The 27,723-nt window shown below is 38.6% G+C and overlaps 4 protein-coding genes and 1 long non-coding RNA gene across 6 annotated transcripts; 3 read left to right on the plus strand and 2 right to left on the minus strand.

Moving 5' to 3' along the window:
• Positions 1–289: 289 nt before the first annotated feature.
• On the minus strand, positions 290–15,654 carry LOC145462258 (fructose-bisphosphate aldolase-like). The gene is made up of 6 exons (XM_081445760.1): positions 12,625–15,654; positions 8,924–9,308; positions 8,170–8,408; positions 5,486–5,681; positions 1,587–1,751; positions 290–1,075 (listed from the first exon to the last, which is right to left on the minus strand). The coding sequence occupies exons 2-6, from the start codon at positions 9,246–9,248 to the stop codon at positions 867–869; spliced, it is 1,134 nt and encodes a 377-aa protein (XP_081301886.1). The 5' UTR covers positions 9,249–9,308; positions 12,625–15,654; the 3' UTR covers positions 290–866.
• On the plus strand, positions 2,073–5,998 carry LOC145462505 (uncharacterized). The gene is made up of 2 exons (XR_014041210.1): positions 2,073–4,573; positions 5,404–5,998. It is a non-coding gene; the product is annotated as an uncharacterized LOC145462505 (long non-coding RNA).
• On the plus strand, positions 6,644–7,105 carry LOC145462489 (uncharacterized). The gene has a single exon (XM_081446025.1). It carries the CDS (start codon positions 6,644–6,646, stop codon positions 7,103–7,105), a length of 462 nt encoding a protein of 153 aa, XP_081302151.1.
• A 97-nt stretch (positions 15,655–15,751) lies between the features above and the next one.
• LOC145462438 (fructose-bisphosphate aldolase C-like) lies at positions 15,752–18,611 on the minus strand. Its single transcript, XM_081445968.1, has 3 exons — positions 17,829–18,611; positions 16,839–17,003; positions 15,752–16,284 (listed from the first exon to the last, which is right to left on the minus strand). Exons 1-3 carry the CDS (start codon positions 18,526–18,528, stop codon positions 16,070–16,072), a joined length of 1,080 nt encoding a protein of 359 aa, XP_081302094.1. The 5' UTR covers positions 18,529–18,611; the 3' UTR covers positions 15,752–16,069.
• Positions 18,612–18,667: 56 nt separating this feature from the next.
• LOC145462435 (required for meiotic nuclear division protein 1 homolog) lies at positions 18,668–27,183 on the plus strand. Of its 2 annotated transcripts, XM_081445966.1 has the most exons (12): positions 18,668–19,078; positions 20,664–20,798; positions 21,520–21,628; positions 22,466–22,538; positions 22,825–22,867; positions 23,771–23,871; positions 24,025–24,131; positions 24,725–24,789; positions 25,241–25,317; positions 25,481–25,601; positions 26,094–26,210; positions 27,095–27,183. In XM_081445966.1, the coding sequence occupies exons 1-12, from the start codon at positions 18,977–18,979 to the stop codon at positions 27,143–27,145; spliced, it is 1,101 nt and encodes a 366-aa protein (XP_081302092.1). In that variant the 5' UTR covers positions 18,668–18,976; the 3' UTR covers positions 27,146–27,183. The 2 variants fall into 2 exon arrangements, with proteins under 2 accessions (XP_081302092.1, XP_081302091.1); XM_081445965.1 differs by lacking the exon at positions 27,095–27,183 and having other exon boundaries at positions 26,094–26,281.
• Positions 27,184–27,723: the final 540 nt, after the last annotated feature.

The following is a 27,723-nucleotide window of genomic DNA, read 5'->3' on the forward strand; positions in this document are numbered from 1 at the left end:
ATAAAATGCTAAAATACGATATTATTTACAATAAAATACTTAATTAAGTTACTATTAAAAATGGTTACAAATAATAAACTGGACTTACAATTTCAAACATACTACGAATAATAAGAGTTAAAAAATTCCATTAGTTTTCTGAGAGTTAAGAATAGTATTACATAATTTAGCCTTAAACGATTTAACGGACTTCTCTGTTTTTAAAGACCGGGGTAAACTGTTCCAATCTTTAATAGTTCTGACGGCGAAAGTGCGTCCTCCCTCAGAGGCGTTTCTCCCTCAGAGGGCTCCACTGTATTAATCTTTATCTGTAATGGATTTTGCTCAAGTGGCCAGCAGTCATGCAAATTTATTGGAACAAGAGAAAATGTTCTATAAGAGAATTGGTTTGGTCACCTAACATGGCCGCTGTTTCACTGCGTTAGTACAACAATATGGTTGTTGTAATGCCATGTGAAAATGGTCTACACTCAGAGAAGTTACAGCATCAAACAACTTAATGCTAAGGGATTCTATCAAGACAAAATAAAAACAAGGCAAACATTTTTCTCATCCTTTATTCTTGATATTTTCATATCTTTTTTTCCATCTTAACAAACCTTTCAGGGAAAGAGGGGGTTAAATTAAACTGTCATCTACAACTACCTACAGAAACTACAAGATTGTTTTATAATCACTCAGATCAACAGAAAAAGAACTTTCACCATTTCCAACTTATTTTCTAAGTTAAATTGCCCTACATTATCCTTTGTTTCACACTTAAAGCAAGACATCTAGAGTTTGAGTCCTCTCTATTAGTTTTGCATCACTATGTACTTCTACTGTAGTTAACATCACTTATGGAGGAACTGTTAGATGTTTTAATACTAATGATTTGCAACAAACAGGCTTTCTCCTCCAGCAACACTGGCACTTCCAGTAAACTTTCCTGTAGCTGCAGCTCCATTAGCTGCCGCACGCCTTAGGAACTCTACCTGGCCAGCTTTCACTTGATCTGCTTTTCCACTCCAGGCCTTCATTGTACTTGCTTGAAGACCACGGCCAAATGAAAATGTCAGACTCCATGGTTTCTTACCTGAGTGAAAGGAAGGTAAAGAATTTGAAGTGCTGCTTTGCAATTCTGAACATGCATACAGTAACCATGAAACCCATTAACCAACTTATTAATAAATGAACAATATCAGTCAAACAGCCAAAGCCAGGGAAGTCCTCTACCACCTGGTAATCAAGCACGGCAAACGTTGTGCGCTGGGTTTGCAGCCCGACCACGGAAAAACGTTCTTGCTACAGAAACCATTAATTAAAATAATGGCCTTATAATGAACGTAATGCTAAGACAATTCAGACTGAAATTTACAGCCTTTATGGCTCACCATTCAATATGTTTGTAACAGTTTGCAGCAAGTCGCGCATATGAGGATCAGGGGTGAAGTGTAGGAAAATAATGCTCATGTGTATCTGGCCTTGTGATCTTGATTGTTGGAGATAATAAGATAAGACTGAGAATTTGCGACTACAAGCCAGCAGTCACTGTTAATGTTTGATGAACCACAAGAGATGAAAATGAACCTCATTTTGTCATTCACCTGGATACTGGTTGATGGCATTCAGATTAATGGACGCTTCTTCTTCTGATTGTCCTCCAGACAAAAATACAATTCCAGGTACGGCGGCAGGTACAGTGCGTGACAGTGCTGTTACAGTGGCCTGAGCATTCTGCTGTGGTGTGTTCTTGGTAGCGCAACTTCGACCTATTCAAGAGAAAAAAACATTCGCACAACATACTCAAATGATTTTACTCAAGCCCATGACTATTGCAATATCCAATTTACAGACCAGTTCTGCATAGAACTTTAAAAAGTTTTAAGAGCCTTTTTGTAGCCCCTGTCAACTTTCAGACTCAGTAGTGATTGATATCTATTTCAACGAAGGAACAATTCATTACTTTACACCACATGTGACCCTATTATTAAATGCCAACAAAATTTAAAAGGAGTAAAATTTAAATTTCACAGCAACAGTTCATTGACACAAACCAAATTATTTTTACTGCTACTGCTTCTAGCTGAAATTGCTTTTATATAATGTGGTGAAAATATGTCTTCGTTCCCCCTGACCACAAGGTTGGCTGAAATCATGCATGGACACGTTGTCAATATTACGTTACCCTGGTTCCAAGAGGTTTTTCTTGATTTTTCTTTTTCTTGATTTTTCTTCTTTTCGCGAAGCGGCGAACACGAGTCTTTCTCGCCGCTTCGCGACTCGTGTTTTCACCGCTTCGCAGCTCTCTCGCAGCTCTCTCATGCGGAGAAATATCAAGAGAAGAGAAAAATCAAGAAAAACCTCTGGGACCAGGTTAATATTACGTGCATTATGAATAAAATCATTTTGTAGATTTTCCGCAAACGAACAAGCTCTAAGCGTTCGCCTGTCAAAAAGGCTTTTTGAATTTACAAAGATTTTAGGCTAAATTAAATAAGACGCATATGTGGTTTTAAGTGTAAACAAATGCAGTGGGGGTATTCAGGGGCATTTTAGTTTTTCAGAGATGTTTGTTTATGCCATAACATCACAGAAAGAAAGCTTTCAGTTATTGCAATGTCATCACGACACAAAGCAATTTGCTTCTTTGTGATAATTACAGTGGCCAATATCGAATCTAAACACCTCTATTCAGAAACAGAAACCTGGGACAAAATAGCTTTAATTCGGGTCGGTACATTTCGCTGACCCCTAGTCCATGGACTACCCCGATGGACCTGGTCCATGGACTACTTGAACGGACTACCCATGGACTACCCTAAATGGACCACCCTGAAATTTGTGGCAAACATAAATTTAACAAAGCTAGAACCGAAACAAAAGATGCGATCAATCGACAAACACATTACGGAACACTTGCGATTTAACAGATTCAACGATCCCGAACAAATCAGATCAGAACAGTTGCGATTTAATCCTCAAACGTTTCCTACCTTAACATCTGGACCTTTGTCACCAACTATTGGATTCGAGCGAGTTTTCCTTTTGTTACCTACATGATAAGACACGACATTCACATAACCACGTACACCCATACACCGTCATCTTGCATTTCTTCCCCCTGGCCATGGCCAAATGAGTGTAGCTAGCAGGCGCAGTAGTCACTCACAAGTCGCTCACGGTCGCTCACAATATGAAAAGGACGCTAGATGGTAAGTGGAAATTTGGCATATATAATCGCATTCATCTCTGACTCGTGAGCCAGTTCTTTACGTCATGACAGGGAAAGAGAAAAGCAACTCATTTCCTTTATTTCGGTTGCAATATTTTGTGACAAAGGTCCAGTTGGGGATTAAATCTGTTACATCGCAAATGTTCCGTAATTGTGTTTGTCAATCGATCACATCTTTTGTTCGGGTTCTAGCTTTGTTAAATTTATGTTTGCCACAGATTTCAAGGTGGCCCATTTAGGGTAGTCCATGGGTAGTCCATTCAAGTAGTCCATGGACCAGGTCCATCGGGGTAGTCCATGGACTAGGGGTCAGCGAAATGTACCAACCCCTTTAATTCGTAGCAGAAGCATATCAGATATGCTTCTGTTCGTAGCTATAAATCTATAGGGTAACCGGTCGTTTCGCCAACGTATGAAGTCGTTTCGCCAACGTCTAGTGTCAGTTCACCAACGCTTATATGTCAGTTCGCCAACGTCCAAAATACTTTTTGAAATAGATTTGAAATATATTTACAAATTACCAGAGGAAGATAATGTCACCTTTGATGTAAGATGAATATGTTTGTTTCACTCTTCCCAATCTCTCTCTCTCTTAATCTCTTCGATCGATCGAAGGCCGACCGTACTAGAAAACTCTGAAACTTAATAAACCACCCACAGCTTTTATTGTAGAGTATGAACCGCCTGTAAAACCTTTTTTTTGCGTAGTTAAAGAGCCATTGAGTCGAAATGTCTTTGTTTGATTTCGCGTTTAGAAGCGTTGTTTATTGTATTCACTTGTTTCCCGTGCATAGCAACAAGTCTGACAAAGACCGTTGATCGATCGAAGGCCGACCGTACTTAAAAACTTTATAGACCACCCATGGTTTTATTTTTGTAGACTATGAATTTGCATTCGATCGTACTTGAAAACTTTATAAACCATCCATTAGGCTATTCCTATTCGTTTTTCATGCCACCCGGTAATTGTATTGGATTAACTGCGCGTGTAGTTGCACAAACAACCGTATATTCAATTATTCTAAATTGTGCCTTTAACAAAGTAAAAGTTATAAACAAAAGTCGCCAAAAAAGTCACAAGTCGCACAACAGTTAACACTAATTAGCGTCGCATTTTAATTATTTAGCGTCTCTCTGCCTGTGTGAAGGAGGGGCTGCTGCAGCAGGTGGCAACACTGTACGTGCCATACTGGCATCTCTCAGTTCAGGCAGAGGAGCCGAGCGACTGGTCCTACGACCTGTGCATGAATGCCACAACCGCACTAGACGAATACCCACCGAACTTCGAGTGTGCTAGAGTGGAGGAGGAGAGTTTGGAAGAAAGCGGGGAGCCACTATTCTCCGATGAGGCAACTTTGGGTGAGTGTTTTTAATTTACTATTAGATTAATAGTTTCGCATAGAAATCGAGAGCCAATAATCTAATTGTGTTAGTATAAATGTACTAGTCGTAAAGAGCCAATAATCTAATTGTGTTAGTATAAATGTACTAGTCGTAAAGAGCCAATAATCTAATTGTGTTAGTATAAATGTACTAGTCGTAAAGAGCCAATAATCTAATTGTGTTAGTATAAATGTACTAGTCGTAAAGAGCCAATAATCTAATTGTGTTAGTATAAATGTACTAGTCGTAAAGAGCCAATAATCTAATTGTGTTAGTATAAATGTACTAGTCGTAAAGAGCCAATAATCTAATTGTGTTAGTATAAATGTACTAGTCGTAAAGAGCGAATAATCTAATTGTGTTAGTATAAATGTACTAGTCGTAAAGAGCGAATAATCTAATTGTGTTAGTATAAATGTACTAGTCGTAAAGAGCGAATAATCTAATTGTGTTAGTATAAATCTACTAGTCGTAGAGAGGGAATAATCTAATTGCGTTAGTATAAATCTACTAGTCGTTCAAAACTTTATCTAAATACGCTACTCACTATCTATCAGAGAACAGATAGTGAGTAAAGGACACTATGACGGACATTTTAGGCTGTTCTTATAGCAGCACTAAAATTATGACTAAGGTCTATAGAAGATCAAGTGAATTGCAGAAGGAAGAGGAGAAAGTAGTTAGCTTTTAGTTGTACGGTTTGGTATGGTATAGAAAAAATAGCCAAAATCAGAAAAATGACTCAAACACAGAATCACTATGATAGTGCCCCTTTAACACTAGTTTCACTCTTCTATATCCAAAAGATGATCCACCGTCACAAAAAGTGGAATCATCAATCGAAGACCCGGCCCCTGGCGAAGTCATCGCGGAAATTCAGCCCATAACCTTCCAGACAGTCGAGAGTTAACAGAAGGCACCTGATCTTCGCCAAACAGAGCAGCTGAATATCCTGGCCAAGGCTAAATCCCGCTACGTGGACGGAACGTTCAAGCTTGTACGCCTCCCATTCAAGCAGCTCCTGACAGTGAATACTTTCGTCCGATCCGGAGAATATGCTAAGCAAGTCCCGCTTGTGTTCGTACTAATGGCCAACAAGAAAGAAAAAGACTACAAGAAGGTATTAATGTTATGTTATAAATTTATATAAGTGGGAAAACATTATGCAGTTTTTGGAACATTAAAGTTAAGATAAAGACATTAAGCATTTTAACAAGTCGAACGGAATCGAACTGGGAAAACAGTATGCAGTTTTTCGAGCATTATGGTAAAGATAAAGACATTAAGCATTGTTCGGAATCGAACTGGGAAAATATCATGCAGCTTCCGAGTATTATAGTAAAGCTAAATACATTAAGGATTGTTCGGGATCAAACTTTAACGCCTCGTTTAAATTAATACAAAATTGAAAAACCTCCGAGTATACTAATCAATACCTCAGCATTTGCGTGACTCCTGGGAAGAAAGAAATTTAGGGGAAAATTGAGCATTATTTGAAATTTCATGTAACTTAGCGTCTTGTTACATTATTTCCCAGGTACTAAAGAAGATCATCGAACTGCTTCCATGCGAGCCAGCCATCAAGCAAGTTACCCGCCTAGACTTTGAAAAGGCGCTGTGGGCGGCATTCAGAACGATCCTGCCAGCTGTGTCCCTTCAGGGATGCGTTTTCCACTAGACGCAAGCCGTGTGGAGGAAGGTACGTTATCCAGTCGCATTTAGTTTGAACTGAACATTCGCACATATGCATATATGTAAATGACTTATTGGCGAACAACAGATAAAAACAGAACAACTTATCGTTCGAACATTCGTTACGAATCTCACCCTACACGCGATATAAGCATTTTTAGTTGAGGTTTGATATCAATGGTTTACATAAAAATACATAAATTATTGACGTTTCAACTCTTTCTTTCAACTATTTCTCTTTCCTCTTTACTACGTAACTAATGTGTTTGTCTATGTTTGTTTCCGGGTGTAAGAGTTCAGCCGCAGGGAGTCTCTTCTGAGGACGATGCGGTCTACAAATATATCAGAGAGCTGATGGCCCTTCCGTTCCTGCCTCAGCGCCAGATCAGGCCTATGTTCCCTTGCCTGCAAGCGGAAGCACAAACAGAGCCCCTTCAGAACCTCGTCGCCTACATCAGACGACAGTGGATTGAAAGCAAGGTGTTCCTTCCAAATGACTGGAGCGTCTATCAGCAGGCCATCAGAACTAACAACGACATCGAGAGATGGCACAACGCTCTGGATCGTCGTGTGAGTGGGCAGCGCGGATTATCTCTGTACTCCTTGATTGAGCTCCTGGACAGAGAGGCGAGACTTATAGCCGTCACCATCAGGCTTGTGTCAGATAGAAAATTGAAGCGGGTCCAGCGGAAGCAGTACCGAAACCTGCAGGCGAGGCTATTCGACAGCTGGGAGAAGTACGAGAGGAAGGAGAAGACCGCCGCACAGCTGCTGAAAACCTGCTCACATCTCAACGGCCCGACTCGTGGGAACTGAATAAGTTAACAAAACCCACAACCGAAAAACGGCTCCTTTAGGAGCCACCAAGTTTGCAAAAGAAAACGACCAGCAATAAACTATCATTAAAGAAACCTAATAAAATCTGAGGGGGGATTGGGGCGAATTGAAAGGTTCAATAACAAATATGGCGGTTCATAACACAATCGGGATAGAAGTAACATCAACAATCCCTCTAAGAAAGAGAATTGCAAGTTGTCTATTTGACAATTATTTTCAACCAAAAAATTATTTTGGACTTTGGCGAACTGACGTACGGTCGGCCACTGTTGCGATCCTACTTTATCGGTTCTTGTCATGTTGGTGTCTCGGAACGTTTTTCTCGTAGTATCAGTCTTGCAGTTTATTGTTGGCCTTCGATCGATCGAACAGATCGAGAGAGATTGGGGCCGGAGTGAAACGAACATTTTTCAAGCTGAAATGAACAATTCTATGGTGGCCGAGAACTGCCATTAAAAATATTGAAATTTGTAGGAATTATTTTTGTTATTTTATTTGTTATTTTATTTTTTTCTTTTTTAAAATAAAAGCAAGTGAAAGCAAAATGTAAAATAGAGATAAAATGAAACCAAAGATAAATGAAATCAAATCAAAATTAAATTTACTTCCTAGCCGAGCGCTGCCAATAGTGTTTTTGTTTTGGTCCGAAAAAAACATTTGTTCGTGGCCAAACGCTGCCACATGGCCAAGGACTGCCAAACAAACCCAGAATGCTTTGCGGGATCCGCGTCCAACATAGCGGATGTTTGGCGTGAGGATTTGAAGCTAAGAGAAGATGTGGAAAGACAGGGATATGAAAGGGAAGAAGCCCTAGATTTCTTAAAGCGGGATTTTCCGATGAATGCCTGGAGCATTCGTTCGTTAGACAGACGTTTGCGATATTACGATAATCCAAAAGTTTCCGTGGAAGAAGTCAAAGATGCAGTGAAGAAGGAGTTGGCTATATACAAGAAAGTAAGGCATGAATACAATCTTCACGTCACTCGCGATGCTGTGTATAATGTCATGTACGATCTTGAGCCAGAAGGCTTAATACCCTGTACCTTAATATCCGGTATCTCCTCCAAGGTCTTGCAAGGAGGACCCTGCTCTCCTGCGAGAATATCGCAGACCGGAGAAGTACCGACTTGCGTAACAAAATGTCTCTCACAACAACGTTTAATGTTCTCGATTGTTAGTTCATCTTCGGTGAATGGCACAAATTCCCTCGGCCCAATTCTGGCGTACTTTTGGGCTTTGCCTGATACCTCTGAAGATAATCGTTGAACTGTTAGTTCGTTTCCTTTAAGTAATTTATGAGATGTATCTCCAGCATCACACTTCCTCCCTTTTTTCACGGTCACTTTATCTTTAAACTTTTTCCACGTGGCGTTCGCCATATTGGAATCCCGCATAGCATTCTGGGTTTGTTTGGCAGCCCTCGGCCATGTGGCAGCGTTCGGCCACGAACAATTTTTTTTTTCGGACCAAAAAAAAAAAAAAACACTAGTGGCAGCGCTCGGCTGTGTAATAAATTTAATTTTGATTTGATTTCATTTATCTTTGGTTTCATTCTATTTCTATTTTACATTTTGCGTTTACTTGCTTAAAATAAGAAATAAATCAAAATTAAAAATATAATAACAAAAATAATTCCTACAAATTTGAATATTTTTAATGGCAGTTCTCGGCCACCACATTATTAAAAGCGACATTATCCTCCGGTGGTAATTTGTAAATACATTTCAATTCTATTACAAAAAGTATTTTGGACGTTGGCGAACTGACATTAGAAGTTGGCGAATCGACTTCATACACCTTTGTCTACTTCAATGCCGGGAATTATTCCCTGATCTCGCAGAATCTTCACAAACGGTGTTCCATCGTCTGCCTTTTGATACAGGGTTTCGTGAACGAGGATGACACTGCTTATACTGTTAGCCATTTCTGCTTCCGAGGTGAACAGAAGCTGTCGATAGCTTCGACGATTTTCCTCGGTGTTCTCCACTCCGATACCAGCCAGTCGTTTGCCCATGGTCCCAGTGTTTTCATCTGCGGCCAAAATACCCTTGCCAGGTACTACAATGGCTTCGGCAATTCTCTTCAGCTCGGCTTTTAGTTCGGGGGTAAAAGGAGCATCCATGGTGATGAGGTAAGAGTGTTTTCAATCCTCCAAACTTCGCAAAATAGGTAAACCCGTTCACTTGCTACGCAAAATGCAGAGGACAAAGATCATTCGTTCCGGGATCTTCACTTTTCACTAATGTGTTCTGATTGGTCAGAACTAGAAGCACAGACTTTTCCAGTGTGGAAAACGACAAGCCGCACAGTTTTGTTCGCTTGGAATATTTCAATGACTTCGAGGTTTAAATCGCAAATATAGAAGCAAACAGAACACTGATATGTCGACGTCGCGACTTTTTATAGACCACGGCAGGGACCTTATACAAACCACAACGGCAGCGAAAAAGTCGCAAAACAAAGGGTTTAATGAGTCGTACAATGGTTCTGCAGGCATTATAAATCTTTGTACACTTCCTAGCCAGCCTGCGCAAAACAAACAAGTACACTACGGGGTATTATTTTTATAACACGCTTTCTTCACGAATTTACCTACATAGAAGTGAAATGATTCTAAAGTATTTCCATTTTTGAACACGCGTCGCCGTACTATGGAGTTCCATCCCCGCCAAAAATCAAAGTTGATCACAACGTTCAACTTTACAGTCTAACAATTAACTTGGCGAACATCAACATCATATTTCACTCCTCAACTTTGTACTTTGTATCACAATCATTGAAACTTTAAACATCAACTTTCAAAGTGACAGTTCAACGTTCAACTTTATCCATCAACATTCATGTTAACATGTCAACAATGATCTTGACACTTGGGCTGTCAGCAAAAGATGAAGTTTGAATCTCCAAGTCGAATGTTGAGTCACCAAAGGCGCACCAATCCCGCCAAAATTCAACTTGAGAATTCGACTTTCAAGTTCATAATTCAACATGAATTGTTACGTGTCAATATCTGTGTTTCGCAATGAACATTGCTATTGCTGATGACGCAAATATGTTCACCATGACGTAATGTTCTCTCTCTTCCTCCCTCGAGAAAGTACCCTGGTTGTGGCTGGTCACGTGTCTGCTAGATTTTTCCAGATTCCAGAAAAATGATTGGAGGGAGGGGCAGGACAGTTAAAATTTGTCTCCACTGAGCTCACCTCCTGAGCCCAGTATGGAGTGGAATTTGTAACCTCGGCCGAACTCACAGCGAAGGCATTGACACATTCGATATTGGAGTTCAATGCATCAAAGTTCGGCTTAAAGGTTAGCCCTGCATTTGGCTGAATTTTCCCATCGATAGTTGGACGGTGTTTGGAATTTGTGGTGGTGAAAATAATAGACAAAGAACTTGGAAATGACGACCACAACAATAAATGAACAGTGAATTTAATTTCATTTTTCATTCGGCAAAATCACAACGTAGGTATTTACTCATTCGCTTGGAGTTAAATACGTTGTTTGTTCGCCCACAAAGGTAGTTTTGAATTTCATTGAATTACTCCTATCGACAGTTTGGCGGTCATTCCATTCTCTTGCGGCGAAAACAAATTACGAAGAACTTGACATCAACAGCATTAACGACTGAGTGCTGAACACCAATAACTTGATTAAGCAGCTTATATTTTTCGATCGAAAAAATCACAACGGAGACATTGATGCTTTCGTGTAGAGTTTGATATTTCCAGTGTATGGCCAAGAGACTAGCTTTGAATTTGGTTGAATTTATCCAATCGACAGTTTGACGGTCATTCGGTTCTCTTGTTGTGAGAAATTTTATGAAGAACTTGACAACAGCGACATCGGTCGCGCGTTTGCAAAATCCAGTGGCTTTCGTTTTAAAACTGTTTTAGCGGTAAGTCCAATTTTCGGCCAAGAAACTAGCTTCTCATTTAGCTGAATGCATCCCGTCGATAATTTGACGGTTACTTAATTCTTTTGCTGTGAAAAACTGATTAAACCGATCCGAAGCAGGTTCTTGACGGTTTTTAAAAAAGCACTGAAAAATAGGCAAAGTTCCCTCTCAATTAGCATCTCATACTCATAGAAGTTCAGATCATGGCGACGAGGCATTGGTCAGGGAGGATCTCTGACAAGCAACTTGCTTCACTTTCAAAATAAATAACGTCTGTATAGCAGCGCAAACGTTCACCTCCCTAGACAGTGTTGACTAAATTTAAGTTGAGGACCCACCCTCGGTGCGGCTTTGATTGGCATACTTAGGCACGTGACCAACCGCAACCAGGGTACTTTCTCGAGGGAGGAAGAGAGAGAACATTACGTCATGGTGAACATATTTGCGTCATCAGCAATAGCAATGTTCATTGCTAAACACGGATATTGACACGTAACAATTCATGTTGAATTATGAACTTGAAAGTCGAATTCTCAAGTTGAATTTTGGCGGGATTGGTGCGCCTTTGGTGACTCAACATTCGACTTGGAGATTCAAACTTCATCTTTTGCTGACAGCCCAAGTGTCAAGATCATTGTTGACACGTTAACATGAATGTTGATGGATAAAGTTGAACGTTGAACTGTCACTTTGAAAGTTGATGTTTAAAGTTTCAATGATTGTGATACAAAGTACAAAGTTGAGGAGTGAAATATGATGTTGATGTTCGCCAAGTTAATTGTTAGACTGTCAAGTTGAATGTTGTGATCAACTCTGATTTTTGGCGGGGATGGAACTCCATAGGCCGTCATCCTTGCGTGAGATGTCCAACTCGCTGTAATCGCGGCCAAAAGAACTAGCGCTGAATAGAAAATCGCGAATTTGCATAATTTCCGAAAAAGAGGACAACCTCGTGAGGTATACCCAAATTTTCGACCATATTTTCCTGGAAATTTCCGTTCCATTTGATTTCATCCCGGAATTTCCGGAATTTTTGGGTGAATGGTTCGCTTTTCGGAAATTCAACGATTTCCGGATTTTCTGGAACTTTTCCTAGGAACTTTCCTTACCATTTGACCCCGTTTCGAAAATTTCGGAATTTTTGGTCGAATGGTAAGCGCCCTAGGTGATGTGCTTCTGTTAGAACACATTGCATAGCGACAGCCATCTTGACGGATAGACGGCAGCTGAGACGGGTACAGTATTTGTATGGGGATTTCATGGCAAATTATTTTCAAAAAAATTAAGTTCTGAACAATTTATGTACAGCAAAGACAAGATACTTTCACACTGGTATATCACAGTTACACCTCCTTACAGCATGTCCAGAGGTCTAGCCTGAAAATAAGTTGTCTTTGCACCCTGTGAATACCAAATTTTAGCCATAATATTAAGTACAGAAAAAGTTGGTGCTCCATTTTCTTTGCTTTTAATTATGGGACCGTTAAAGATGATTTCCAGTCTGTACTGCGCAGTCTCAGCTCCCTAATGTTTATAACGATAAAAAACCTCACTCGATAGAATGCGAATTGATGATTTAAATTCGTTGCGAACCACATACCTTATCTTTGAGGCCTTTTAAATTCTTTTTCCAACTGCTTCATTGATTTTCACAGCCGCGAAGTTGTTTCATCAGGTGATATAACGAAGAACGAAACATAAAGCTTCGCTTCGTTTCGAGTCCATAATGGTGGGTGACATGAAACTCTGAATTTACATCATATAAGTAGATGCGAAATGTTAACATTTTGTGACATCATGCATGAAACAAAAGAAAAAAACGTAAACAAACTCTCGATAGTGCGCAGTACGGACTGGTTGTCCTATAAATGCTGAACCGTGAATGTGTGGTTCTAGAAAGAATCTACACCCACCCTAAGGCAGGCTGTTGAAAATTCCAAGGGGGTGGGGTGTCTCTAAAGCTAAATTTTTAAGGTTAAAGGAAAAGGATTAAATAAAGGGGGGGGGGGGGGGTCAAACCAAAAAAACCCTCCATGGGAGGTGTAAGGGGTATGGGTATAGATACATGACTTGGACTGATTTGGCAGGCTAAATACATATAGGAAGAAAACCCGCGGTAAACTTTTCTTATCAGTGAAATTGCGGATAAATAGTTATATATTCTTTCCTTTTGAAAGCTACAAGTCAAATCTACCTTTCTTTTGCTAAGTTTTGTTCCTCAGTTTCTGGATTAAAAGCCCTGAAAAATATATAGTCCTACATTTGCCATATTCAATAATTATTGCAGTGGAAAGATACAGAACATTATGTGGTTCCAGAAAATACCCATACCCCGACCCTGGAGGGAATTGGAAATTCCAGAGGGGTGGGGGTGTCAAAGACTCAGGAATTTTCAGAGGGGAGGACAGCAGCTCACAAGAGTCAATTGAGGATGAATTTACCTTACTGGCATTTGCTATTACCTATTTAATACATAATAACAAATGCTGTATAAGACAGATTCACCCTTAATTAGTGACCTGTTGTGAACTGTTATCCTTGTAGTTATATCTCTTAGTTACCATTGTATAATTAGTCAATTTAGTGGGCCATATCCTAGCCTACTCTATGGACTCCTATAATATGGAGCATTTTTGGTGCAAACATGTCTTGTGGTCTTGTGGCTTCCAGAAATCTCCAGCAAATATGGGAGCCAGTGCTCAGTATTAAGAGTGCAAGAAGCTGGAAATCTTACACTCACTGGCACTGACTGGAACTCACCCAAGCTTTTGCGCCTTCCATTAAGTGTAAATAGATATCCCCTGAGCAGAGGTTCTGTGGATACCCATTTATGTGCATGGTGTTTGACTCTACATATATTGTAGGCTCAGTCTCCAGCTGTGGGTGTTTTGGTGTGCCCGTGATCCTCTCCACCCTCATGGCTGGGGAAATGGGTCAACTGTCCCTTTCAGAGACATGGAATAAAACCCATGCATCCAGCACTGTCTTGAGTATTTGATATATCTTCTCAATCAAAACTAAAACTAAGGAGGAAATGGAGAATTAGAGTAACATGATTTCCAGTCTCTACTGTGCATTCTCAGCACCCTAGGTAAGGTAAGGGAAGGTAACTTTACGAGTCTCACTCGATGGAATGCAAATTGATGTTATTCGTTTTGAACCACATACCTTATCTTTGAGGCCTTTTATAATAATGTACTTCATGCAAGTAGTTGCAAAATGTTGCATTTTGTGATGTCTTACATGAAACAAAACAAAAATCATAAAAACTCTTGAGAGTGCGCAGTACAGACTGGAAATCACCTTTAGAATTGTAAAAATCTATGTTAATATTAAGATCAGATATCCAAACACTGTCACAGTCATGATTTCCTTTGTTTAAACTTAATGAATTTGAGAAAGATAGTTAAAGGTGTCCAGAGCACAAGGTCCACATGACTGACATAATGATCTCACAGTGGTATCAGGAAGAAAGCTTCATTGCCAGAATCAGACATGTTGTAGGTTGGATTCTATGAGGTACTAAGAGTTAACATTCTTGCACAATAGCCTGTTCCATGCATTGGTTTAATTTGGGAGCAGTGCAAAAATTGGCAAGCCAAAAAAAGAGCAGTCCAGGAGTATGTCACAGGAACCAAACCCCATCTCTTTTTTCTCTTGCTATTTTTTAATCCCAGAAATATGGCACCTATCAGTTCAAAGTGAACACACTAGTCAGTTGGCCATCAAGAACCCCATGACCAAAGCATCTGGAATAGTATCTCAGTTCTTATGATCAATATTACAGTAGACACAGCATCCATTAAGGGGGTCTAAAACAGGGTTGTACATGACTCCTCCAGTTTGCAGATGAACTGGTCTAGAGCTTTTACAGCTTAGCTTTTGCTAGGACATCTTTTAGGGATTTCCCTCTTGCAATATGAAATTAGGGAAAGGAAAGGGGTCTCCTTAAAGATTTTTCTCACTTGTGGTGGGCAACTTGCCCAAAACTTAGTGCAATGAAAGGTCTCTGTAGTGTTGTAATGTGTTGGCACATTAAGACTAGACTCGATGGAATCTGTCATCTTTGTATCCAGGAATGTAGTTCATATTTCAGAAACTTTAGCTGTGAATTTGAATTTGAATTCTGACTGTCTTTCATCCTGTTTTCTGCACGAAAAAATCAATAATTCCCATGTCCTGCTATTAAAATAACCAACTTCATGCCTCCTGCCGACCCCTTGCAATCTTGCATCCTGGCTTCAAATTTCCTTTCATCCCGCATCCCAGCAGGGAATAAAGGGCTCATCCTGCATCCTGTCAATTCCGTGTTAGACCCTCCAGTGGAACCCTGTTAATCTGATCACCATCAGGACACCAAAATCTGGTTATATTAAAGGGGTCCTTTAAATAAGTGCTCTTGTTTGGGCCAGTAGTTGTGATAATGAGGTGGTCGTAATTTAACGGGGTGGCCGTAAAGCAGGGCTCCACTGTATTAATCTTTATCTGTAATGGGTTTTTGCTCAAGTGGCCAGCAGCCATACAAACTCATTGGAACAAGAGAAAATGTTTCTATAAGAGAATTGTTTTGGTCACCTAACATGGCTGCTGTTTCATTGCTTTAGTACACCATTGACCAATATGGTTGCTGAAATGCTATGTGAAAATGCTCTATACTCGGAGAAGTTGTAGCATCAAGCAAGTTAATGCTAAGGGATTCTATCAAGACAAAATAAAAACAAGGTAAACATTTTTCTCATCGTTTATTTTTGATATTTTCATATCTTTTCTCCATCTTAACGAACCTTTCAGGGAAAGAGGGGGTTAAATTAAACTATCATCTACAACTACCTACAGAAACTACAAGATTGTTTTATAATCACTCAGATCAGCAGAAAAAGAACTTTCACGATTTCCAAATTATTTTCTAAGTTAAATAGCCCTACATTACTCTTTGTTTCACACTTAAAGCAAGACATCTAGAGCTTGAGTCCTCTCTATTAGTTTTGCATCACTGTGTAATTCTACTGTAGTTAACATCAGTAATGGAAGAACTGTTGGATGTTTTAATACTGATGATTAGCAACAAACAGGCTTTCTCCTCCAGCAACACTGGCACTTCCAGTAAACTTTCCTGTAGCTGCAGCTCCATTAGCTGCCGCACGCCTTAAGAACTCTACCTGGCCAGCTTTCACTTGATCTGCTTTTCCACTCCAGGCCTTCAATGCACTTGCTTGAAGAGCACGGCCAAATGAAAACGTCAGACTCCATGGCTTCTTACCTGAATGAAAGGAAGGCAAAGAATTTGAAGTGCTGCTTTGCAATTCTGAACATTCAGTAACCATGAAACCCATTAACCAACTTATTTAAATGAAAAATATCAGTCAAACAGCCAAAGCCAGGGAAGTCCTCTACCACCTGATAACCAAGTACAGCAAAGGCTGTGCGCTGGGTTTGCAGCCTGACGACGGAAAAACTTTCTTGCTACAGAAACCATTAATTAAAATATTGGCCTATGTCCCAGCTGGGACAATGAGGATGAGTGACTGATGAATGTGTTTGAATATAATGCATGTAATGCTAAGACAATTCAGACTGAAATTTACAGTCTTTATGGCTCACCATTAATTCAATATGTTTGTAACAGTTTACAGAGAGTCGCACACATGAGGATCATGGGTGAAATGTAGTAAAATACTGTCCATGTGGATCTGGCCTTGTGATCTCGATTGTTGGAAATAATAAGATAAACTGAGAATATGCGACTACAAGCCAGCAGTCATTGTTTTTAGATGAACCACAAGAGATGAAAATGAACCTCATTTTGTCATTCACCTGGATATTGGTTGATGGCATTCAAATTAATGGAAGCTTCTTCTTCTGATTGACCTCCAGACAAAAATACAATTCCAGGCACAGCAGCAGGTACAGTGCGTGACAGTGCTGTTACAGTGGCCTGAGCATTCTGCTGTGGTGTGTTCTTGGTAGTGCAACTTTGACCTTTTCAAGAGAAAAAACATTCTTACAACATACTCAAATGATAGTTTTACTTCAAGCCCATGACTATTGCAATATCCAGTTAAAGACCAGTTCTGCATAGAACTTAAAAAGGTTTAAGAGCCTTTTTGTAGCCCCTTTCAATCTTTCAGACTCAGTAGTGATTGATATCTGTTTCAACGAAGGAACAATTCATTACTATACATCACATGAGACCCCATTAACCTCAAGTGTCAACAAAATTTACAAGGAGGAAAATTCCAATTTCACACCAACACTTCATTGATACAAACTATATTTTTTTTACTAATACTGCAGTAAACTCAGCTTTTTTAGTGAATCGAATGAAATTGCTATTACACTGTGGTGAAAATGTGTCTTTGTTCCCCCTGACCACAAAGGTTGGCTGAAATCATGCATGGACACGTTGTTAATATTACGTGAGTTATGAATAAAATCATTTTGTAGATTTTCCGCAAACGAACTAGCTCTAGGCGTTCGCCTGTCAAAAAGGCTTTTTGAATTTACAAAGATATAGGGCTAAATTAAATAAGACACATATATGGTCCCTAGTGTAAACAAATGCACAGGGGGTATTCAGGGGCATTTTAGTTTTTCGGAGATGTTTGTTTGCACAATAACATCACAGGAAGAAAGCTTTCAGTTATTGCAATGTCATCCAGGATACAAAGCAATTTGCTTCTTTGTGATAATTACAGTGGCCAATATCGAATCTAAATACCTCTATCCAGAAACAGAAACCTTGGCCAAAATAGCTGTTAATTCGTATCTATAAAGTGGATGTTTAAAGTCAAATTTTTTGCCTACCAGCTGTTACCATGTTTGGTTTTAGCAGTGTGCCTTCGAGGTAGATATGGTGGTCAACCAAGGCCTTGTAAGTGGCAGACAGGACTGCTTCCGTGACTGTTTGGCATCGCTCTAAAGAATGATCACCGTCGCATAATATTTCAGGCTCGACTATTGGAACAAGACCATTCTGTTGGCAAATGCTTGCATAGCGAGCGAGTACATTGGCGTTCTCTTTCATGGCCAACTCCGAGGGCGTATTCTCAGAAATTTTGAGAACACAACGCCACTTTGCAAAGTCGCAGCCATCCTTTTTGTACTGGGCGCACCTCTCAGACAATCCATCAAGTCCCTGAGTTGTCCCTTCGCCGATGGTTCCTGCGAGGGGCACGACACCTTTGTCCACTTTAATGCCGGGAATTATTCCCTGATCTCGCAGAATCTTCACAAACGGTGTTCCATCGTCTGCCTTTTGATACAGGGTTTCGTGGAAGAGGATGACACCGCTTATACTGTTAGCCATTTCTGCTCCCGAGGTGAACAGAAGCTGTCGATAGCTTCGACGATTTTCTTCGGTGTTCTCCACTCCAATACCAGCCAGTCGTTTGCCCATGGTTCCAGTGCTTTCATCTGCGGCCAAAATACCCTTGCCAGGTACTACAATGGCTTCGGCAATTCTCTTCAGCTCGGCTTTTAGTTCGGGGGTAAAAGGAGCATCCATGCTGATAAGGTAAGAGCGTTTTCAATCCTCTATACTTCGCAAGATAGATCAACCCGTTCAACGCTTGCTACGCAAAATGCAGAGGACAAAGATCATTCGTTCCGGGATCTTTACCTTTCAGTAATGTGTTTTGATTGGTCAGTTGAAAGGCTGGTTTTACATTATAACCAATGAAAACTTCGCTTAGAATGCAGTCTCGGGACATGACATAGGTCTCGTAATTTTTTCGAAATAATTGTGTAAACGTGTCGTTTTAGGAAAATCTAACGCCAAAATCAAATTTTTTCTTCACTTTTCTCCCAAATACAGTTAATTATTGCTAGTTTTGCCGCGAAGTAATTTATATTGGAAACTATGCCTTCCTATTATGGTATTAGAGTGGGTGTGAAGGGGGAGGTGTGAGACAGCGGCGCAAAAATTTGTACAGCGGACAACCGCAGAAAACAAGATGGCGACGAAATTTCTTCAAAAGTGCATGGCTTTCAGCTGCTTTTTTGACAAATTTCCTTTGCAGAAATCATCAAATTTCCTTAAGGACTGCAAGTTTAAGGTATGCAAACGAATTTATATGGACGATTTGCCTAGGAATTGTGTATTTTTTGAAGTTCACAGTTTACTCATACACTGCGTTCACGCATTCACAAGGACATCAAGCAACAGCCATCTTGACGGATAGACGGACACAATGTTTGTATGGGAATTTGATGGCAAATTATTTTCTTAAAATTGAATTCGGAGCAATTTAGTTATAGCAAAGTTAAGATACTAGACAAAGCATTGCATTAAACAAATCTGCTATTAAGGTGATTCCTCACATTTGCACTGCGCATCCTTACTGCGTATAATTTATGGCGTCACTAGCGCGCGCTCGTGCACGTGGATTTGCCTTGATATTGAGTTCTGTCAGTTGAAAAATAGCTATAGTTCACTAACGAGATTGGGCACCCCAATTCTTTCCCCGTCGTTTTAATCAACTAATCATTAGCTTTGTGTGAGAAAAGACTGATCTGATTTCTATTGCTGAAAATTGAAGAAATAAGGAAAATAGCAGCTGCACTGTAGTCTTTTCTATTTTGCAGTTTGATAGCTGTGGCAAGCAATTTGGTTCCAATATTTTAACAAGGATTCAGATGTCTGTTAAAATCAAACTTAAAAAGGTTATTTGTGTCCAATACAAGTATTGACTGTAGTTTGAGGCATGTTTTCATGAGTTTGGGCTCACAAAGATTTTACAATAACTTGGAATGCATTCTAGTAAGAAGCATTAAATAATGCCAAAATGGGACATTTTTAATACCTCACTGCTCTTTAACGAGCATGGGCACCCCCCTTTTTATTTTATAATTTAAGTTCTTATATGATAAATATTCAGTGGACAAAGTTTGAAGAAAACTCTATTGACAGTTTTATCTCAGGGGAATTACCTTAAGAGTTTTTCTTGGGGGAAAGTGGGGGGCGGGGAGGGGGGGGGGGGGGCGAGTGAGAATGACTTTCAGGCTAGTAGATTATCTTTACAGCTTGTCTAGAGGGCTAGCCTGAAAATAAGTTGTCTTTGCACCCTGTGAATACCAAATTTTGGAGCAACTACACAAATTATACAGGGCCACTTTTGAAGGTGCATAAATTTAGTGGCTCGTTTGGCTCGGCAGTGGATAAAAGAACAAGGAATAATCTATATATGCGTTAAGTCCCAGGTCTATATATTTAGTGGCTTGCTTGGCTTGTTTGGCTCGGCAGTGAATAAAAGAACAAGGAATTCTCTAGTGTATATGGGTTAAGTCTCTATAAAGGGGGAGGGGAGGGTGGAGGGTAGTCAAAACTAGAATTTCCAGAGGGATAAGGGGGAGGGGGAATGAAACCAAAAAACACTCCATGGGGAGGAGTATGGATGTTTTCTGAAACAAGCCAATAAATGCAGCCTTATATATGTGGTTGAGGGTTGAATGAAAACCCCCTGGAATAAATATTTTAAGAAAACCAAGTTGATACTTGACTTGAACCGATTTGGCAGGCTAAATACATACAGAAAAAAAAAACAGGAGTGAACTATTCTCATCAGTGAATTGCAGATAAAGTTTTGTATGTTCTGTGGTTTAAAAGCCCATTTATTTGTTTTTCTCTTTTTTTTTCTACAGATGTATGCAATTCCACTTAATTATGCAAGTAGTGGTGGCAAAGCGGCAGTGATACAACAAGCAAGCCAGGTTCGCCCAAGGACAAAGTCTCCTTCACACAAGATGCGTGTACACCATGAAGAGTCCAATCAACAAGTAAGGCAATTGAAGATAATTTATATTGTTTGTAATTTTGCCCAGTATGGTATTGATAAGAGTTTTGAAATAAAATGAATTGTCAAATTTTTCACGACCTCTGTCACTTTCCTTTTGAAAGCCACAGGTCAAATTAAAGCAACTTTTGTCTTTTTGCTAATTTTTGTTCTTCAGTTTTCAGAATAAAAGTGCTAAAATATGTATTGACCTGCTTTTGCCGTATTCAGTAGTTATTGCGGTGAAAAGTTACAGGACATTCTCGAAAAATAGGATTTATTTAATAAATTTTTGGAGTGATCGTACAAAAATCACTCTCAGTGAAAAAAAAAATATTATTACATTTTCAAAATAAAAAATTTGCTATACAAATTTGAGGGCAAATGAACATTAAATTCCCATGGACTTGTAACTTTCAAGAGGTGATTTGAATGCTCACATTTAGAGGCTGTGAAAAATGTGACAATTCCTTTTTTTTCAAACTTCTTGGTATAGTTTGATTTCTAGATTTTTTAGCTTTAATTTGATATAGGGGTGTAGGTATCCACAGTTCAAAGTGGACGTGCTACATCACTTGGACATGTGACATCTCTAAAGGTATACAGTAACCCTAACCCAACTGATCCAAAGTCGGGCAGGGGCTTAGTTTATAAATTTGAGATTTAAATTATTGAATGTACTTTTTTAAAGAAGTGCTTAGTTTCAATTAATCCTTACATTTTAGGGTTGGATGTGTTGTCAAGCTTATGTTACTGGTGAGAGATACAACATTCATGGTATTCACAATTACCTGAGCAAAATGGAAAAATATAAGATTACCTTTATACCAGAAGGTAAGTAATTTGTGGTTTGGTGTTAAGTAGCATGTTAACCCATTGACTCCTGTGCCGGCCATAACTGGCCATGACGAGCCTTGGCCTTTCTTCCACTTCTGATGTCATCACCCTTGACCAAAATTGGCATCATCTATGCTCAACTTCTGCAGGAGGAAAAGATCTTTCCAGTGATACCCAGATCAGAGTGATTGGCCCAATGGAGCCTGCGATATGCACAAAAATGCTCAAAAAGTTGAGTGAAAAACTCAGAACAAAATTTCCTGGCCCTACACGTGGCTACTCCATGGCAAAAATTGCCTGTCTCGATGATGCTTTCTCTGAATGTTTTAAACTGGAAGCAATTCCAGTAGAAGGTCAATCACTGCAGCTAAAAGAAAAGAAAAGGAGAAAAAGGAAAGGCGAAAAAAAAAAAAAAAAAAATCGAAAAGCCTAAAGACGTAGGTCACTTTCTCGTCCAAAACCTCAAAATTTTGATTTCTGCGCATGCCTGAGCGAAAATGTTGTAAAACATGATGCTAGTGGAAAGAAAGGCATGCTGTCATGTTGCAAATGCCTGTTTGAGTAGGTTGGAGTTAATTTGGCCCAGATCCAGCCTGAAAATCTCCAAAATGACCAAAAAATGCATTTTTGGCGCAAAGCTCCAGGAGTCAATAGGTTAAGTGTTAAAAATTATGTTACTTAATCACCTTTGATGTTTTATACGTAACGTTATTGATAGCATTAATTATGGTTTTTGTTGGAAATTTATGTCTAATTAAAAGACATTGAATGTAAATACTAATGCTTGGAACAGCTAAAATATAATCATGACAGCTAAAACTTTATTTTTTATAGAGGAACCAAACGTCTTACGTGTGTGTATAAAAGATGAAAATGGTAACAACAATGGAGAGGTGTTCTTCTTCAGGTACAACATTTTAAAATCAATCCAAATTTCTTTACATTAGAAATTAAAGTGTTATTTACATTTGTCCTCACCAATCACAGTTTGTTGTACGTTTCTTTGCTCTTAACTTGATTGTGTTGAATAAGAGGGGAGGTGAGGGGGGCTTATTAGACAGGGGGGCTTAATAGAGGATTTACGGTATTGGATTTTATCATTGGTTTTTGGTTGTACATGTAATTGCAATTTTTAAACCTTTGTTGAAAATTATGTGATAGTTTCATCATTTTATCTGTGTTGTCTTAAAAAGGTGGCTTGGATCTTTGGTGTTATGGAATGTGTCTAAGTCAGAGGTATGAATGAAACAATTATTGCTCCTGCAGGGTTCTGCGCAGGGTTTTGGCCTAGAGTAGAGGCCAAAACCTGAGAAAAGCCATTAATAGTACCCCCGTGTATAAAGAAGTAATAGTATATTAGTAGTACTTGTCTGTAGTATTGGAATCGATCCCTATTTGAAGAAACTAGGCGAGCACGGTGGTCCTGGTTAATAACTCTACAATTACATTATGGCCTGCATGATGATTTTAGTGCGATGAAGTAAATTCAGTTCGAAATGGTGGAGATTCTTATCTAGAACAAATTGAAAACGATTTCAAAGATCCTGAAGATGGATTTTGGGAGAAAAACAACTCAGAAAGTATGGAAAGTAATATTATTGTGAAGTATATCTCGAAATTCCAGGCGAGTGTCACTTTGCTTGTGTTCAATTGCCTCTAAATACCCTTTCGATCACTAGTTTTACCTTTGGCATCTCATCTATTTGGCATAACAGTATGAGTGATAAAGAAATAAAATTTTTGTTTCATACAATAATGTTCTGACAATTGTTTTCAATCAGCATAAATATAAGAAAATGGGGGCAGCTTTAGTGATAACTATTACTAGTTATTATTAATAAAGAAAATGTTCTTCTCAACGTTGTCTTCAGCAAGGGCTTAATTGAGAATTTTCGTCATTATCTTGTGTACTACATTAACATGTATGGTGAAAGTGTCTGTCAAGATTGTTAATGTTATGGTAAAGAGATTTCATGCTATACATGTAGCTGTGTATGCCCTGTAAATTGGTTTTAAATTATTTTAAACAAAAATATGTCAACAGAGACCAAATATTGCTGATTAACTTTGCATAATTTGTTAAATATTATTTATATTAAGTTATTAGTGATATTTAAACGTGTAATTTACATACATCAGGAGAAATACTTTAAAAAGACAGCCCAGCTATTCCAAGAAGAAGGACATGAAACTGCAGTTATAGAAACAGAAGATGAGCAACTTTTATATTCATATTCCAAGTAAGTAGTACAACAAAAAGAAATTCATATATATGAATTTCTTTTTGTTGTACTTTGATAGACATTTCATTAGTTGCATTTGTGTCAAAATTATTGCTTGTTTCACCATTCTTGTATCAATGGCTCTTACTATTTCATTACTTCTTCCATTAGAAATGCAACAACTCTTGTTAATGGAAGGATTATTCTAAATGAAAATTCAAGAGAAGACACCATGGCATTAGAAAAATATGCTTTTTCTAATGCCCTGGCCTTATCTGGTAAGAGTCATTTGTTGCATAATTATTACTTTAATTTGTTCTTGGTTGCCAAATGTGTGCAGATTCCAGATTTAGTATTGACTGACTGACTGATGGATGGATGGACAGATGGATGAATACAGACAGACAGACAGACAGATAGACAGATGGACGGATGGGCAAACACTCAGATGGATGAGGAGTATTCAAACAGTTTAACAACAGATTAATACATTGAAGCTGTGTTAAATACATGTAGAATTAAATTAAAAAAAAATTAGTTAATAAGTGAAGTTGATAATAAAATAGCAATATAATTTACAGCTATAATTAAATGCACAGTAATCTGGAATGTTCCTAGTCAAGGCACTTCACTCTCCGAGTTTATACATGTACTGTACCATCCATACCAATTTATTGTAGGTATGCCAGTGCCTTTCAAGATGTAGATTTTCTGTCATTTGGGATTTAACTTGGTCATCATGTCGACAACTATTCGTAGGCCTAGAATTAATACTTTTCAAACAAGAGTTTTGTTTCAAATCATGGTTGTTAAAATAAGTAAGAAATCAATCATGAAGGGGATGTTTCTCTTTTGTTTTTCCACACCGTAGTTAAACTTGCCATCTGGGAAGATGTCTTAGATGAGTATATACTGTCCATACGATGGGTCCCAGAGGTAAATGAGTCTATAGATTATTGAAGCCATTGCTTTTATTCACCTGATGTTCAAAGCAGTTCTTTGTAGGAACCTTGATTATGACCTAGTGCCTTGCAAATTATTGGATTTTGATCTTCAACTCCATTCAATAAATAAAAATTATTATATACGCTGTTTGTGGCTACTAAATAATATAACTCTTTGATGTAGGTGCTGCATGAAAGTACACAGTTCTTTCTTCCATTTGTATTAAAATGCTCCACTCTTCTTGAGACTATAAATGCAAGACATTAACCAAGCCAAATGTAAGGCTGGGGTGTAAGAAGAATTACAAGGAGTCTCAAGGGCAAAAGCTAGTCAGCTGTGGCACCTGAGCTCTTCTAGACCACAGCCCTGAAATGGCTGGTCTAGCTCAACAGTTCAATGGTTTGCCAATGGGCCTAATATTGTTAATATTTTACAAATTAAGGATTTGAAAAGAGGAATAAAAGTAAAGATGTCAAGAAAGGAGGTGTTAGAGAAAACAGGAGAACTTATTTCTCTCAGGTATGCTAGTATGCAGGAACTTAAATACAATATTTGTATGAATTAATCTATTAATTTAAATAATATTTCACAACTCAGTGTGTTTCAAACTGTTTATGAATGATATTGATTGATTGATTGGTATTGTTTTGTATGTGCTGATAGTGCCTTTGTTCTCCTTTAGATACAAGATCAATTTGTCTTCCGACCTTCTGAAGACCCCAGATTTTTACTGGGATCGTGAAAACCTGGAAAGCTTGTATGATAAAACATGTATTTACCTGGATGTTCACAAAAGGACAAGGGTAAACGTTTTACCTATAGTCACAGAAAATACTTTCACATTAAACAGTGTTGATATTAGGAAATAAAATTGGCATTTCAGTATAGTTGAAAGACAATACAAACATGAAGCATGCACACTGCTAAGATTATGTCTTGTCAAAATTTTGTGGAAGGGAGAAAAGGCCTACATGTAGTTGACTACCAAGGGAGAGAACGGCAGGGGTGAGGACCTGTGTGACCACTGTACCTGACCCCTAAGTATTTAAATTGCACTCTGCACTATCTGAGACTGTCTCACTAGTTCAAAAAATTAATGTAAAGTTAGGCCACAGGTAGATTGTTCCCTAAAATGGATTGGAATGAGCAAAGGCACACTTGGAACAGTCTGAGAGTAGTAATGTGTCTTGCCAAGACCAGCCTTGAACCTGCACTTTCTTTATCCATATTAAAACCACACTTCCTAATATATACATTTCATGACATTTGGTAATAGTTCTTTGGTTCTGTACAAGGTGATGAATGAGAAATTAAATCATTGCTCTGAGATGGTGGAGTTATTAAGGACACACCTCAGTGAAAAGCATTCCTTCAGACTGGAATGGGGTATTATTGCACTTATAACTGTTGAGGTATGGAGTTCACAATTTTCAGGTCCAGAAAATATCCATACCCCTTCAAAAGAATTCTGAGGGAGTAGGGGGTCTCAACAGTGAAAGTATCAGGTGTAGATCTAGGAGAAGGGAGCAGGGAATGCACCCCCCTCCTTGAGATGATTTTTAAAATTTGTTTACCTCACCAGTCAGTTACACTATTCCTTAGTGGTGCACCCCCTCCTAAGAAAAATCCTGGATCCACCCCTGAGAAAGGAAGCTAAACTGGAAATTCCAGGGGGGGATTGGAGTACAAAATAACCTTCCTGGGTGGAGGTATGGATATTTTCTGCAACCACACAATTGCATATGATACAAAGCTTTGAAAATAATACCTTAATAAAGAGACCTTTTAGAGTGCCATGGAGAGAGCTATGCACCTGAAGTCCTTTGTATGTATTGCAAGCCTGTGAAGCTGTGCAAAATTTTTAAAAGACTCATATTGGTTACGCTGTATGTGGGTTGGGTTTGTGATTGGTTCTGTTCCTTGCTCCAAGGCTTTTTCTCCAGGTTCTCCCTAAAAACCTAACACTTAAGTACTACTGCACATTGTAGATAAATTCTAATTTGATCCAGAAACAGTTGATAAAGAGCCATTCCATGGATGCTACTGTTAATTTTCCTTAATTAATTTTTGTTTCTTTATAATTAAATAGTAGCTGGCAGTTGCTCTTAAGCCTTGCTTATGTGCCAATAATAATTATACCATTCCTTGGTATTTGTTTTAAGAGTTGCAACAACTGACTTATGAGCTCAAACCTTCAACAACAGGACAGCTTGCAACTGCCTAACAAAAGCTGATCCTAAACTAGAACAATGTTTTAAATTAACGTTTTATCTGTTGTATCTTGTTCCTTTTGCAGGTTGTGTTTGAAACTCTGTATTTAATAGAGAGGTACTTCCCCTTCAGGTGACCCATGTTTGGTGTATGAGAAAAAAAGAATCATTTGAGAACTTATCAAAAGACATTTAGCGAATCAGTTCCTTACAGAACATGTAGTACATGTATTATGTGTATGGCTTCATCATTGAGCCTACTTACGAGCAGTGTCCTACAGTTGGCAAACTCAGGGGATGACACTACGAAAAAAGGACTGCCTATTCTTAGAGACCCAAGGACAGCCAACTGGGGTGTGACAAAACTAAAACAAATATTCAGCTTGATGAAATAAATGCAAATTTTGTTGAGCTGATTTTGTCCATTTTAACTTTTGCTTCACCTCCCTGCTGTCTCTTCAGTTATCTACCGCTGGGTATCATGTATCATGGGGTAGGATCATGTTAAATTTAGATGGAAATTCTGTCTTACAGAATGTTTTTTTTATTTGTTATTTTTAATGTTAAATATTGTTAATACAATGTTATCAATGTAACAAACCTACTCATTTTAAAGTGAAACACCTTTCACAGTTTTTTCTGTGGTTTATTTAGAAAGAGATCCAACTAGTATAAAATAATAATTTGTGACAAATAATTTTGTCAAGAAAAAAAC

This window comes from Orbicella franksi, chromosome 12 (genome assembly GCF_964199315.1).
Source record: "Orbicella franksi chromosome 12, jaOrbFran1.1, whole genome shotgun sequence".
Classification (NCBI taxonomy): domain Eukaryota; kingdom Metazoa; phylum Cnidaria; class Anthozoa; order Scleractinia; family Merulinidae; genus Orbicella; species Orbicella franksi.

Excerpts from the sequence above, each read along its gene's own strand:
- LOC145462258 (XM_081445760.1), bottom strand. The coding sequence starts at position 9,248 with ATGGATGCTCCTTTTACCCCCGAACTAAAAGCCGAGCTGAAGAGAATT. Across the intron at positions 5,682-8,169 it reads AGGAGATACCGGATATTAAG|TACGAACACAAGCGGGACTT; the intron begins GTACAGGGTATT and ends GTTGGCCATTAG. Across the intron at positions 1,752-5,485 it reads AACTCTCGACTGTCTGGAAG|GTCGAAGTTGCGCTACCAAG; the intron begins GTTATGGGCTGA and ends TCTCTTGAATAG.
- LOC145462435 (XM_081445965.1), top strand. The coding sequence starts at position 18,977 with ATGGCGACGAAATTTCTTCAAAAGTGCATGGCTTTCAGCTGCTTTTTT. Across the intron at positions 19,079-20,663 it reads TTAAGGACTGCAAGTTTAAG|ATGTATGCAATTCCACTTAA; the intron begins GTATGCAAACGA and ends TTTTTTCTACAG. Across the intron at positions 20,799-21,519 it reads ATGAAGAGTCCAATCAACAA|GGTTGGATGTGTTGTCAAGC; the intron begins GTAAGGCAATTG and ends CTTACATTTTAG.
- LOC145462489 (XM_081446025.1), top strand. The coding sequence starts at position 6,644 with ATGGCCCTTCCGTTCCTGCCTCAGCGCCAGATCAGGCCTATGTTCCCT.
- LOC145462438 (XM_081445968.1), bottom strand. The coding sequence starts at position 18,528 with ATGGATGCTCCTTTTACCCCCGAACTAAAAGCCGAGCTGAAGAGAATT. Across the intron at positions 17,004-17,828 it reads ACCAAACATGGTAACAGCTG|GTCAAAGTTGCACTACCAAG; the intron begins GTAGGCAAAAAA and ends TCTCTTGAAAAG. Across the intron at positions 16,285-16,838 it reads TGCCATCAACCAATATCCAG|GTAAGAAGCCATGGAGTCTG; the intron begins GTGAATGACAAA and ends CCTTTCATTCAG.